This window comes from Apteryx rowi, unplaced genomic scaffold (genome assembly GCF_003343035.1).
Source record: "Apteryx rowi isolate R43461 unplaced genomic scaffold, aptRow1 scaffold_76, whole genome shotgun sequence".
In the NCBI taxonomy this organism is placed as follows: Eukaryota; Metazoa; Chordata; class Aves; order Apterygiformes; family Apterygidae; genus Apteryx; species Apteryx rowi.
The window spans coordinates 2271015-2286218 of NW_020451049.1; the positions used below are offsets into that span (position 1 = coordinate 2271015).

The 15204-nt window shown below is 35.7% G+C and overlaps 1 protein-coding gene across 1 annotated transcript in view; it reads left to right on the forward strand.

The window, feature by feature from the left end:
• Nucleotides 1–14319, forward strand: part of GUCY1B1 (guanylate cyclase 1 soluble subunit beta 1) — a 48026-nt gene extending 33707 nt beyond the window's left edge. Inside the window, exons 5-13 of the mRNA XM_026088280.1 lie at nucleotides 1752–1982; nucleotides 3411–3527; nucleotides 4303–4436; nucleotides 5274–5471; nucleotides 7448–7685; nucleotides 8768–8908; nucleotides 10058–10212; nucleotides 10456–10582; nucleotides 13007–14319. Coding sequence (XP_025944065.1) covers nucleotides 1752–1982; nucleotides 3411–3527; nucleotides 4303–4436; nucleotides 5274–5471; nucleotides 7448–7685; nucleotides 8768–8908; nucleotides 10058–10212; nucleotides 10456–10582; nucleotides 13007–13030 — 1365 coding nt within the window. The 3' untranslated portion in view covers nucleotides 13031–14319. The remainder of the gene's footprint in view (nucleotides 1–1751; nucleotides 1983–3410; nucleotides 3528–4302; nucleotides 4437–5273; nucleotides 5472–7447; nucleotides 7686–8767; nucleotides 8909–10057; nucleotides 10213–10455; nucleotides 10583–13006) is intronic.
• The last annotated feature ends 885 nt before the right edge of the window (nucleotides 14320–15204 follow it).

The window sequence follows — 15204 nt, forward strand, 5'->3', positions numbered from 1 at the left end:
AATGATCTAAATGAAGAGGAAGATGTGGAGGTCTTTTAAGCCTTGAATTCGCAAGAAAACTAGGTATGCATTTATTACGTTCCATTTTCCTAGACAAATCCACATAATTTGTTTTCATCAAATGATTGCCATGTATTCCTCCTCTGGGTTACCTCTTATTACTCAAAATTTCCCACTTCTCTTCGCCACACTGCCACATAGATTACCACTATATTTTTAAGGAAAATAGTCATCATCATTAATATTTGAGCTTGTTGTACGTCCAGCTTTAGGTACCTACGTTAGCTGGCAGCTTTAGTATGCCAGTCTTTCTCCACATTACTTACATAAGCAAATAGAGAATCAAGCACGTGGTGTAGAGCCCTTGAATTGTGCTTCTGCTCCAAATTGCTTTCCAGAAAAGCTTCTGCCTTTCCCTTAAAGGAATAGTTAAATAGGAGATCAAGGAGCACTACCTCCCTAAATTAAGCACCTTTTAGCAATAAAATATTGTTTTGCTGTTCTACACTGCTACATTTAAATGGAAACAAATACAGGTATCAACTTTCCCCAACCCATCAGCTAGCTGACTGACAATCATAGAGGGAAAATGTTTAATAAGCTAAACATTTTAGTGATTGCATTACAGTGTTTGCATGCATCTGCATTCTTCTGTTTTCCTGTTGCAGCTGTTAATCTATGTGCTTACATTATGTGTTAAGGGCAGAATCAGAGTGCATTAGAGACTTCTGAAAGTTGGGGGGTTGGGTTTTTTGTTTTTTGTTTTTCTTTTGTTTTTGTTTTATTTTTTGTTTTTTTGCTTCAGTGACTTTAGTATCAGTCTCTATGTGAAAGTAGAATCAGGCGCAACATGTTCCAGAAAATTGCCTCTAAACAATACTGTGTAAATAGAATTGTTCTGTTCCAGTCATTAAATCTAATTAGGCTTGAGAAGAGGTGAATTTGGCCTCTCAAGGTAAATTACATTCTTCTATTAGGTATTTGCTTTACTTATACTGCAATACATGACTCTCCTTACAAACAAAATTATCCCTTTTATTTTTTTTATTTTGACTAACTTTAAGTAAAATTACTGAAGTGAAATGCTATATTCAAAGCATTTATTTGAGATTTGACTGAGGCAGATGACTCTGGTTTTGCTGTGATTTCATTTAATATGGAATGCAGCTGGGAGAATATTATAATTGCTTTTAATTTTAACTACTGGACCTGATCTTTGGTAAGGATTGTAGATTCAAACTTCTGCTCCATATGCTTCTCCTCTGGCTGGCTATGACATGCCCACCCCCTCGTCAGTACTACTTGCTGTTGTGCTACTGACCTTGCATACAGCTTTCATCAAAATAAGGATTCAAGCGTTTTGCATAATTCAAGACTTGCCACAGGTTTGTTCAAAGGTGGGGGGCAAGGGAGGGAGTCCTGTTGTCCAGTAAAAGCAAGCATAATCTGAGCCTGAACACCTGGTTCTAGGAAATACATCTCAGGCTTTATAGATCATATTTGAGTGATCTTCAATATGCTTTTCATGCGAAGAGCAACTGTGGCTAAGCAAAGGTATAATTATTCCCCTGGAATTATAAAGATGTTTTAAAATCAGAAATACTTGTTAGAGTACAGACTTTTATAAGATGCAAATGTCATTTTTTTAATTTGTCTTTGTGCTCTAATGTATTCCTGCCTTCATAATAACATTCCAATTATTACTGAGTAACAGAGATTGCAGTCTTTGATCTTTTCCCTTGTTTTTCTAGGTTATTCAACAGAGAAATGAGGAGTGTGACCACATTCAATTTTTAATTGAAGAGAAAGAGTCTAAAGAGGAGGACTACTATGAAGACCTTGACAGATTTGAAGAAAATGGTACCCAAGAATCTCGCATCAGTCCCTATACTTTCTGCAAGGCTTTTCCTTTCCACATAATATTTGACAGAGATCTGGTGGTCACGCAGTGTGGTAATGCTATATACAGAGTCCTTCCACAGGTTAGATGATTCTCATACATGAATAGTCCTAAAGGGTCCTTATGCTAGGTGGTGAACAGATTTATTTTGAAGATTAATAAAATAGTTTTAGAATTTTCTGTCTAAACAACATTTGCTATATAGTGCTGCTCTTGTTTGAAAAAGGACTGTGAAAACTAGCCCTTTTCTACATCAGCTGTTTTCCCTAWGAGTACATCCATAATGTGATGTAAAAGAGACCAAGGAATAAGCTTGAGCAGAGAATACCTGATTACCCACACAACTGAGGTGTTAGCTTGATACTTGAGTCTTTTTGGACTTGCCGCTAGCCCACTCCAAGATATATGTGCTATAAAAGTGGCAGGTAACTCTCTAGTGTGGACAAGAGACATTCTGTAACTTGGCCCAGGGGTCAGGAAATGGTCTTGCACGTACTACTTGTATACTGTAGCAGCAGGTACTTAGTCTATATATATAAATTGGCAATAACAAATATTTGAAGGCTTTTTAGCATTGCAGAACTGTCAGATGCAGCATAACAGAAGAAGCTGTATACTCTTTTTGCTTGTGCATCAAAAATATCAGTATTAGCTAAGATGAGCCAAATTCTGATTGTGATACATGTCCGTGTTTCTGACTGAGTGTTAGTGCAATTTCCTCTGGTTTTTTTACAGTAGAAGGTCCACTCAGAGGTCCACTTAGTGTCATAATTCTGTATGTTAATAGGATACCTCAGTTCTTGTCGAAGGAACTGGCAGAGTGTTTCTAAAAATAAGCAACAGGTAAAAGCAGTAATATAAGAGAAACAGAAGTAGGATGGTGAAAACATGAAATGATCTTTACAATTATGTAGGCTAATATTGAACATACCATGTTGCATCTGAATCACTGACATATTTTAAAATGTAATTTTATTTTATTTACATTTTTCCCTATGCATTTTTTCTCTGGGTTTTGCAGAAGGATTTGAAAGAAGAGCTTTGTAAGTAGCTCTTCAAGACTTTTCCCAATGGCATTCACTGAACAGCTATAACTATTAGCTTTCAATAATGGCCATAAAATCCTTATTAGCAGAGATGATGCATAAGAGAACATGGCTTGTTATTGAAAGGGGAGTTTGAGAAGGACATTTAAGAAGAAAACACTAAAAGACATTTTTATTCTTTTTACTGTAAAGCGGGAACAGTTTGACAGATAACCAATGTGAAACAGTCCAATGCAATTTTATGTCATATTGCAGATTAGAATTGTACTTTGAAGTCAATATACTTCTGATGTGAAAACTTTAATTTAAAAACCTTGTGTTTTAATGGATAAATGTATAAAGTATATGTTCTCTTCTATTTGGTATTGTCATCTAAGCAAATTGAATATAAGTACTCCATGTGTATTTTTATTATATATGAAAAAAGTCCTTTGTTTCCTGTTTCATTGTTGTTTACATTTTAGCTGCAGCCGGGAAATTGCAGTCTGTTGTCAGTTTTCTCCTTGGTTCGGCCTCATATTGATATTAGTTTCCATGGGATCCTCTCGCATATCAATACTGTCTTTGTACTGAGGACCAAGGTAACTAGAGAATATTCACTTGGCTTTTCTATAAGTAACTATGCTTTGGAGACATAAGAATAAGTGCTGAAAACTCGGAACTCTTCAGAGAAGATACTTTACACAGTTGTAAGCTCAGTCCCTTTTGAGTCTTGAGCCCAAAAAAGTAAGGGATGTGAATTCATGTGTAGCAGTGAAGTGGTACGCTTTATAGGAATGGAGAAGTGCATGTACTTCACATATCGTCTCCGTAAAGGGCCACCCTCTTATATGGATGGCATTGTACCGAAGTAAGCATAGAAGAGTAATTGCACTTTCTTATTCTTCATAACAATACAGGAGACAAATATGAAATGTATCATTGTTTGGGCCTGTACATTCATACACATTTCTGTGCCCTTTCCTCTGGAGAGGACAAGAGAGGAGGAGTATAAACCAGTGCAGCATGTAGAATAGTACCTACCATGTAAAGGCATCTCTTTATTTATAGAAAACTGTACATGACAATAGGCAACCCTATTGTCAAACTAGTGGGATGAAATCACACAGAAGAAAACAAGAAACAGTGAACATGAAGGTAAAGAAAGATAGGATGCTGCCTGAGGTAGCAAGTCACAATAAAATAAAGGTAAAGTGGTCAAATGATAAATTAATTGCTTTTTAATGTAGGCTGTGCTTTGCAGCTCTGTTCCAGCATTCTGACTGCCTTCATAATGAAGGCATTTGCATACACAGCCTGATAAGTAATACACATACCATTAGCCTTATATAGTGATTGTGACTTTTTCATCACCAGGAAGGGCTGTTGGATGTAGAAAAGCTAGAGTGTGAAGATGAACTGACTGGCACAGAAATCAGCTGCTTACGCCTGAAAGGTCAAATGATATACTTGCCAGAAGCAGACAGCATTCTTTTTCTTTGTTCGCCCAGGTACTTTAAGCTATAAGAGTTCTGTAATACTGCCTTCAGTTCTGCAGCCACTAATGTAATTACACATTAGTGCAGTTAAGAACACTTATGAGGGTAGGGCTGCAGAGATTAATTGGCTCAAACATTGATCCCAGTGACTTTGGTTTTATACTAAAAGCAGGAGGGATATTTAAATATTAGAACTTGACTAATTATTAAATAATTCAATATAAACATTGAGATGCTCTGGCTCAATTTTTAAGAATGAGAATTCCTCATGACTCAGTGACTTTTAACAAGTTTTGCCTTTTGTTTCTTAATCTGATGATGCTAAGAGTTATCACTCTAATTCAGTTTTCTATTATATATTTTTGCAGTAGTTTCAGTGTAATAGTGTAAAGATGCTTATAAAGAAGGGGTTGGAATGGGGGATTGAATGGAGGGCTTCTTTAACTAACAGCTTGTTGAACTAACATACCAGATATCACAGTTTCAATATGTTAATCTCCGATGTAAAAAAGGGAGAGAGAGAGTGGAGAAAGTAATGGGAGAGAGTACCTTAACATCATCTTGCTTTCATTTGGGTACTGAGGAATGTGTGTTTCACGTGGTCATAAAACTCCTCAGTGAGAATTCTCTATTCAAATGCAAAAATCAAGAGCCATGTATTGGCACAGGTGAACACAAATAAGATATTTTGTATTTCAATTTGTTGTACAGCATATCTGATGATTAAAGCATAATCTTTTCACAGTTAGGCCCAGCCTCTGCTGTTGATCTGAGTTTTAAATGTTCCTTAGGTAAGTTCAGTTGCACTCAGGTTCTGTACTTATTGTAATAAATTGCTCCATATTACAGCGTGATGAACTTGGATGACTTAACCAGAAGAGGTTTATATCTGAGTGATATTCCATTGCATGATGCTACCCGTGATCTGGTTCTTTTGGGAGAGCAGTTCAGAGAGGAATATAAGCTGACTCAGGAGCTTGAGATCCTCACTGACAGACTGCAACACACACTACGGGCACTGGAAGATGAGAAGAAAAAGACAGACACGTAAGAACCAATTATTTGAATTATTTATAGCTAAGTTCCTCAAAAAAAAAAAAAAAGAAAAAGTTCTGGAAAAACTAAGAGAGATTCAGGGCCAATAAATTTGGAGTCAAGAAAGAACACTTCTTTCAGTCCTTATAGTGTTGTTTTTAAGCTAGATTGTCAAATGTCATCTGCAGTCTGTTACATACACAGGTGTTTTGGTGACTCCTTCCTTGATAAAGATAACTATGAAGGGAAGTGAACTGGCAATTCTTTTTTTCTGCAAATGACCTAAAACAGTAGTTTTTCAAACTTTATGCTTACATGCCATCTCTGTACCCAGATGAATTTGATGATTGTGCAAATGTTACTATTTGACAGAGTTCTGTAAACCACCTACAGACCAATTACTGTCTTTCTTGACCATCATGATCACAGGTTAACAAAACAGAAAAACACTGTTTTGAAGGCCAGTAGCCAGGACCAACATACATGTGGTGATGCTTCAGAAATTCTTTTATAATTTGGACTGGGCCCTTCAGCTCCCAAAGAGAGACTGAATGGAGCAGGCCAATAGGAAGTGAACTGATGAAAAAACAGCATGTAATTTTATGAAAAATTAATTATAAAAAAAATTGCAAAAATGGCAGAAAGAATAATCAGAGTTTACTGTCTTATAACCCTCAAAAATAGTATAAGTTTTGCCATAGACCAATGCTGTGAATTTGATTTTATAGCTCCCTGTAAAAATGGATTTTATAGTTCTCTGTAAAGACAGATTTCGGTCATAATGCATATACATTATTATTGTTAAATAGTTATCTATATATAGAGCTCAGAACAAGGACTACTGGCAAGCATGTTAAATAAACATTTGTGATAACCAGCATGGATTTTGATGGTCAACTTTCATGTATAAAATATAGTTCCTGTCTTTGTAATAGCAAGATTTCTTGTGACTTATGTTTGTTTAGTAGTAAAATTAACATTTGTTTGCTATGAAATCTATTTACAGTTGGGTTTCTTTTTTAATCTTTAGTGGAGTAATGAAAACTATTGTAATAAGACTTCAAAGGAATGGATGAGGGAGTTGGAAAGCAAAGAAGCCTAAAAGTATTTTTTTTTTCTATTCATTCCTGTTGACTTGCTCTGTAGAGCCATTTTATCTTCAGGAATTCTAACCTGTTTGGCAGCCACTGGAAAAGACAGTGTCAGTTACTATACCATGTGCCAAAAGTATTCAGTAATTATAACTCACGCAGTAGTGAACTTGCCAGAAAAAGAAAATGCAACTAATGAGAGCTTGTGCAGGAGGCTACCCACATGATGCTCAGGACTTCTGAAGCATTCAGAGATCTTCAGCTTGCCTACTCAGCTGTGTAAGAAGGGAAGATGTACTATATGACTGTAGATAAAGAATTGACAGAATCCACATTAGAGTAGGGTGCACCTCTGTGTGTGTGGTTTGGATTTTATTTGCAAGTGTTAATGTGCCATATGGACTATTAATTGAATTGGAAAAAATGCATTAAACCCTAAGAACATTCTCAACAGAAGAGGAAATGTTTAGCAATTCAGGAGTGGGTCACAGGTGGAGAACTGTGTGATCTCTTCAGGTTCTTCTATGCAGCTTTTATGGTTCTGTGAGCAAAACCAGAATATGTTAGTCGAGGATGTGGCAGAAATGCTTAAGCAAAAATAATCCAAGGCACTATTAACAGATTGTGTCAGAAGAATTAATAACATAGGGGTTTTAGTTGGTAAGTTAGACATATTAATGTGTTTGAAATGTCATGGCTTTAGGCATACTGATGTAGCTCAGGTCTTGTTTCCCAAATACCAAATACTTTAGTAGAAACTCTTTTATATCACTCTTTAATGATGCTAGTATGCTATAAACCCTATGGGAATTACTAACTTAATATTTGAAAGTATTTATATAAAGACCTCTCTCCATGTGCTGTTTTGCTTATCCCCTTCTTTTCTTAAATATCTAGATTACTGTACTCTGTTCTACCACCATCGGTGGCAAATGAGCTGAGGCACAAGCGCCCTGTTCCAGCTAAGCGATATGACAATGTGACCATTCTCTTTAGCGGCATTGTTGGATTTAATACCTTCTGTAGTAAACATGCCTCTGGAGAGGGAGCAATGAAGATTGTTAATCTTTTAAATGATCTTTACACAAGATTTGATATTCTGACCGATTCACGAAGGAATCCATTTGTTTATAAGGTAAACAAAAGATTTTTTTTTAATAATTTAATCTGTGACTTTTCAATAATTTACTATCATGTCACTCTATTTCATCCTTTGAGCTTCATGCTTTTTAAAAAACAAAAATACTTGCTATATTCTCAGTCTTTGACAAAAACCCACATTAATTGCTTGTTTTACCAACATGTCGATCAGTGGTTTTCTTTTTAAGAATAAAGATATTCTAAATTTGTAAAATCCTTGCTATCAAATGTGGTGTGTAACTTGGGTACATTTTCAGAGCCAGGAATTACAAACTTTTTAATCACAAATCCTATGATTATTGACACCTTGAAAGCTCTGTTCTTAACTTTTTTTATGCTGTACTGTGCTATGAGAAAGGAAATGTTTGAATTATGTTACCTGATACTAAATATCTAAGGAAGACTATGTTGTTTATTTCTAAATGTGTGAGGGAACATAAAGGGTTTAGTTCTCAGCCAGGACTCTGCACAGGTACCCATTAGATGGATACATAAGTCTGTATCCACATTTAGCAGATTTTGAACTCTTATGGAAGCTTTTTGTAGTTCTCCTCACCTTGTGCTTTAGGTTTCTCAGCCATATACCTGGCTCTCTTGGTTGTAAATTGTAAGTTATTAGTCAGTTATTCCAATGTGAATTTCATTCCTTCACTAGGAATGAAGTGTAGTTGCAGATATGCCTGATAGCAAAGCTGAAACTATATCCCGTATATATGTACATGTATATGCATGTGTGTTTGTGTGTAAAATTGATTCCTAGCTTTTAGCAGGAATCAATTTTATGTCCTGAACCAAGTGAATTAAGGATGTGAGTCAACAAGACAAAAATAGAGCTCAGTATCCACAGAAACTGAAAAACCCCAAAAGAGTTCAGGTAATCTTAGTGTTTGTTACATTCTTGGCATACAATAAATTTTTTTTCAGTAATGAGCAGAGATGGGGGAATTAGGACGATCTGAATGAAAGTGAAGGGAAACTATTTGAAAGGACAGGCAGTCTTGAAGGTAGCAGTACATCCATTCTAGCACTCTGAAGCACAAGATAGTAAAGTAGTTGAAAAAATGTATGTCTTGATAGGTGGAAACAGTTGGGGACAAGTATATGACAGTGAGTGGTCTACCAGAGCCTTGCATTCATCATGCACGATCTATCTGCCACCTGGCATTGGATATGATGGAAATAGCAGGCCAAGTTCAAGTAGATGGTGAACCTGTACAGGTTAGTAAATGTGTGAGCTTGAATGAAGAACTCATTCTTTGATATAATGATAGTGCTTTGAAATATGATAATGCTAAAGTCCCAGTCTGTGCAAGCTTTGTTATTGCTAGATTTAGACGGATCTGTACAAATAATATGAAGAGTCACATGCAGTCTCCCAGACCTTTAGAAGCTAATTATTGTGCCTAACATTTTAAAGGACTAAACTTGGTCCACATCACATATGTTTGTTTTCTAATTACTTCTGTAAAAATCCCCTCTGCACATCAAATACAATTAGTTGGGTCTCCTTCATCTCAGTGAACAGAACAATAGTATTCCCTCCTTGACATTTTGATCATGCTTCAGATCCTCAAGTCAGCATGTGAAAATACTTTGTTAAAAAGAAAAGTACAGTTCCATAGGAATTTATGGCAATGATTAGTGGCAACAATGTACATTAGTGGAAGTTGACTCATTGTGGTATTTTATGAAGATGAATCGGAGAGGCTGCATTGACCTGTCTTCCTCAGAAGACACTGAGGGCAAAATAAGTAACGTGTATGATGCATATTTCTATTTACATGAATGACATTGTTCCTCCTAACACCTAGTCTGTGTATATCGCTTTGTCAGTGGACAAAGAAGTGAGGTTTGATTTGGGGCTTTGCCGTAAATGTTGTGCTGTAAGAATGAGTTTCTCAAAACCCCTATCCTACATCTTAGACATATACAGAGTGTGGGTACTTGAGCTTTCACGGGCAAAATACTGTGATGCTTTTCCTCTGAGAAACAGCCTTTTTCTTGGCCTATACCATCCATTTCTGCACCTTCTGAGCTCTCAGACCTACACAGATGCTCAGACCTAAACACAGACCTACAGAGCATGCCACTCTTTCAACTTTTTTCTTTCTGGGTATGCGATAGCAGCATGGCATGATGCATGTCAGGGAAAAAAATGAGGTTTGTTGTTTCATGTGAGAGTAAGGGCTGCGACACTACATAACAAAACATGACACAAAATTACAAAATGAAGACTTTGAAGAAGCAGGACTGGTGCACTTTAATTAAACTAGTGGATAGAAGCTACATAATACCTGTATTTTGTCAGAAACATAAAATTAGTTATGTTGATTTTTGAGTATTCAAACTTTTTTTTTCTCTCTAAAGATAACAATAGGAATCCATACTGGTGAGGTAGTCACAGGTGTCATAGGCCAAAGGATGCCACGTTACTGTCTCTTTGGAAATACTGTCAATCTAACAAGCAGAACAGAAACTACTGGAGAAAAGGGGAAGATCAATGTCTCTGAGTATACTTATAGGTGAGTGATTCAGTATCTTATTGACGCTGACATTTTAAAAGAAACCACTTTGTCAGTGTAATGTCAAAGTGTCTTTAGAGGTGATAGTGACAGGACCCCCTTGGCACTTTATTTAAGTACATGAGTTCTTAATGAAGTCTGCCATTCTATTTCATATGATACGCATCTGTAGCATGTTTAATATCTTATACAGTGCGTGCATGCATAGTAAATACATTTACATGTTTTCTCTTTCAATTTCAGGTGTCTTATGGCACCAGAAAATTCAGATCCTCAGTTCCACCTGGAGTACAGGGGTCCAGTTTCTATGAAGGGTAAAAAAGAACCAATGCAGGTTTGGTTTTTGTCCAGAAAGAGTACAGAGACAGAGGTATGACTAATCAAAGTGTAATTTTTTTTTTTAAACAAGGCATAAATACTACAAGTTTAATCTAAACCACTGAGATCCATTTGCCTTTGCAAAACTAAATGTTCACTAGAAGAAATGGTTCATTTTGTACAACATTGTTTCATTAATGCATTTACTATCTTTACAGCAGATTAAAGTCCTTGATGATTTGTTTCTGGAGTTTGTTCAGTCCCTGAAAGAATACTTTTTGTATTTTAAAAAGTCCTTGAGGGAATGACAAGTGTTTAAATATTTTTGTCTCTCTCTTCCTACAGATTTCTCCAATGTACTAGATTTTGCAATATAATGTCCGTTTCTGTTGAGCTGACATGTCTGGTTATTACCACTTGAAAAGTTACCATTTGCTTTCTTGCAATGAGAATAAATGTACCTTCCAATATTTAGGCAACACTCCAGCAACTACTTGCAGCCAGGTTCCCTCCTGATGTGTGTGGTTTGTTATCCCCAAATGGATATGCTTGCTCAGAAATTGTTGCATGATAGAGGTCCTGGTTTAGAAATACACAAGGTGAAAAATACGTCTTCTAAATGACATACAAACCTAAATCCTCTTCTCAAAAAGACATATAGGGTAAAGTATTTTCAAGGGCTAAGGAGCTTATATCTCAGTTTCAGAAGTTTCGGCACCTAGTAACCTAAATCTCACCAGAAGTCAATGAGATTTTAGACTCAAAGTGCACTACAAACTTGGACATGTAATCTGGTTACTGTGTACCAGATGATTTAAGCAGATGCATACATTTCACCTATTGCAAACAGGTAGGAAAGAGTAAAAGTAATTCGCATAGCTTGAATTTTATCCTGGATTCATACAAAAAGAGAGAAACTTAGGATAATTCATTTTTATTTTAAAAATACACTAGACTAAAATAATATAATTCATTAGTTACCATGGCTCAACTAATGCCTGATAATTCTTTTAAGTCGCAAGAAATTATTTGTGCATCTAAATTCTCACATGCCTCTGAAAATTAAATTTAGCCTGTTAAACCACGTAGGCTCTTCAGAAAGTGTAGACTGCATTTATTGCCACTGGTACCCCAAGTATATGAATTCTGACTTTTTAATGGTAACCTGCAATATTATCCCACAGTATTAAACTTCAGGGGAGAGTCTGTACTTTAACTCAGCTGAATTCTATATTTTAGTATATGTTATTTGTAATAATATTCCGGGTGCCATTTTTGATAGTCCTTTCTAATTTTGTTTTGTATCAACTGCAAGATTAACTATGATTTCACAGGGCTGCCATTCTTTCAAACGTACAGTTGTATTTAAACCATATTTCAATGAGACACCTTTGACTTTTTTCTGCATTATAAATTGTTCTATGATTTATAGAAGGGCACATTGTAATTTTAAATGTAAAACTTCAGAGGCTTACTCAGTCAAGTGGGTATTTTCCTTGCTCCAGCCTCACACCTGCTTATTATGAAATTAGGTTTCAGATAGTTTAGTATTTTAAGTATAGCAATTTTGTTTTAGAGATCTTGTAGAATTGTTGGTTTTGTTAATCCTCACCGCAGCCCTGAGAGGTACTTGGTCGTATTACTACTTAATAATCCTGCTTCATATAGGGGGACAGAGAGGCAGAAAGAAACATGGAAGAAAGTACTGTCAGCCTGATTTTCAGGAGCACTTAAAAATCACAGTTCAATCACACTCAAAGTCTCAAACCAGACTCTCAATAATTTGTTTGATGTAATTTATTTTGTTAGTTTTTGTTAATTCCTAAATTCAGATATACATATAATTCTCATACATGGAGGGACTTCTCCCATCTCCCAGCTACCTACCTTATATTGTAGCATGTTTGGGAGACTAGGATGCATTCATTTGGTAATTAGACTGATGATCATTTTGTCTGAGGTGATTTTGAAAGCTGAAAGAAGATAATCCTTTAGAGAATTCTTCATTCTTTTTCACTCCCTGCACAATTTCATCTGTCCACGCACAAGAAGTTGCACTGAGCTTTACTCTAAGATTTTTCTAAATTGTTTGTAGTTTCTCTTAGTCTCATGAACATACTTTTCACATTGCACTGCATAGGCTGTACATAATAGTTGTAATCCAAAAGCAAAAATCAGGTAACCAATTTTTTACATTTGATCACTTTACAGTAATTACTTTGCTTTACACAGAGGTTTAGTCTTGGTTATCTTTTTAGATGCTTATTCTCTTCTTCAAGAAATGTGTGTGAGTTGATACATTTCTACATAAAACATACAAAAGAAATGTGTGTGCTAACAATGATCTATTTTATTATTATTATTTACTGATAATAGATGCATATTCTTAAATGTATTTTGTCACTGCATTGACCCACCATGTTGTTGCTTCAAAGAAATTCCCTCACTTTTCAAATTTTACTTGCATGCACTCAAGGAAACAAAGCAAGATGCCTTCTGAGCTGAAGGAAGAGGAAGAGGACACTGAATAGGGTGCGTTACTGTCTCCAAATAGCGGGTCAGGCACTAAGGTTGTTACGGATATTACTTGGTACTTCACTGCATATCTCCCATTGCCATGTGCAATATCATTGTCTTTTGCCCCAATCCTGAAATCATATTCACCATTTTCCTCCAGGGTCTCTTGCTGGTTTTTTTTGTTTGTTTGTTTTTGGTTTTTTGGTTTTTTTGTCTTAGTGTTTTGTGCTGTTATATCTCTGCAGTGAGCATGTATTTTGGGCTTTTTTTTTTTAAGATGTGTCTGCATGTGTGTCAGTCATGTGGCCCTTCTTACCACTAGATAATACCAAATACCATTTTGTAATATGCTTGCCACAGCTAACCACTTCAGTCTGGTGCTTCACATATGTGCTCTTCATCTTCATTTCTGCAGTATAATGGTTGTGTGAATCAGTGACATTTCTGGAAAGATAGGTGTTTCCATTGTTGGGCAGAATGATGAACCTAAAAAACCTAATATTTTTAATAATAATAATACATAAAGCATCATTATGAAAATTATTGTATAAATGTTGTCTATCAGATTTAGTTCTGCTATCATCATGCTTTACATTCATCCTGTGAATAACACTTGATGCACTGTGTTAATTCCTGGTCAGAACAAGGTGCCTCTTTTGAGGTCAACCTTCATTTTCCCTTTGTAGACACTATGTATACATTTTCTATATTAAAAGGAGGCAGTTTTTTGTCTGATATTGCCATTTGAAGCATGTGCCAATGTATTTTTACTGAAACACTGTTCACTTGCAATGTATTTCTCATTGATTTATATTAACTAAATTAAGTAGCCTTGTTAATAATAGATTGCTGGACAATTTTAGACCACCTGTAATGCTTTGATTATTTTCTGATAGAGCCCCCAGAATTGAAAGGCATACTGCTGGGACATGGTTGTCATGGTTGCCTTTTGTTTTGGTCTCTCTAATTTCAGAAATAATCTTATTTCATTCCTTGGAAGGATCTGGTAATATTCTAGACATCACATCATAATTAAGGGATGTAGGGCTTGTAAGGAGACCTAGTATCTTTTATTTGACCAGCTGATACAGTTGGTGAAAGCGGTCAAGGTTTCAGACACATAGACATTCCATAGCTTCAATGTACAGTGCATTTTTGTGCAAATAATATCCATTCTTATCTGATATTTTCTGAATATTTGCATTATAAAATAGGACAGTGCAATTACTTTTGTGTAAAAAAAAAAAATTGTCTGTATCTAGTATATCTTATCAGCACAAAATATATATGTATAAATGTTTCATGTTAATGTGCAAAAAAAGTTGCAATAAATTATTTTTTCCACTGACTTTCAGAAATTTGGGGATTTTCTTTTCAGTAAAAGTTACTTTTAAGTGTTGCATTTCATGCAAAACAGGTATGTTCTCCTTCATTCTAAAATTCTACAATTCCTAGTCCCAACTTCAGTAATTTCATGAGTCATTGGTCCAATGTGTGTGCATGTCCAAGAGCCTCCTGTGTTCAGGTTAGCAGATCACCTCCTCAGACTGAAGTAGTGCTCAAAATGTAGGTTAACACCCCCAAAATAGTAGAAAATGAATATGGTATTACCCTTGAAATATTTGAATCATATTTAACAAACATAATTATTAGCCATCCACTTTAAGCAGGATGTACATCACCCACCAAAACTTTAGGAATGGAAAATGAAGAGGGAAAGCCACATACATTCCTTTCCACCTTCTCACTGTGCAACAGCAACATGGCAGCCCTCTGTGAGATTGCCCTGACTCTAATGGATACACAACAGCAACTTGCACTTAAAGGTGATCAAACTTACCAAAATTTTAATGGTGGTCCCTCAAAGTGTGGGATTTGTGACAGCTAGCTGCACTTGTGCATTGACATAACTGATCTAAAAGAATGTGAAGTAACTGGAGTTTCTGTATTACACTTCAAACTGATGGAAGATGGCATTCCAGAAAGAACTCAAATAGTACTCAAAGTTTATATTTTACCCTCTTAACCATTTCAAAGATTTAAAGCTCCTGTTAAGCTACTCTGTAATATAACCAATTTCTTGAAGCACTAGAATAATAGTCCATATATTGCGTTCATGTAAGTGCTTTTTTTTTTCCTTAAGAAAACCTCTACAAT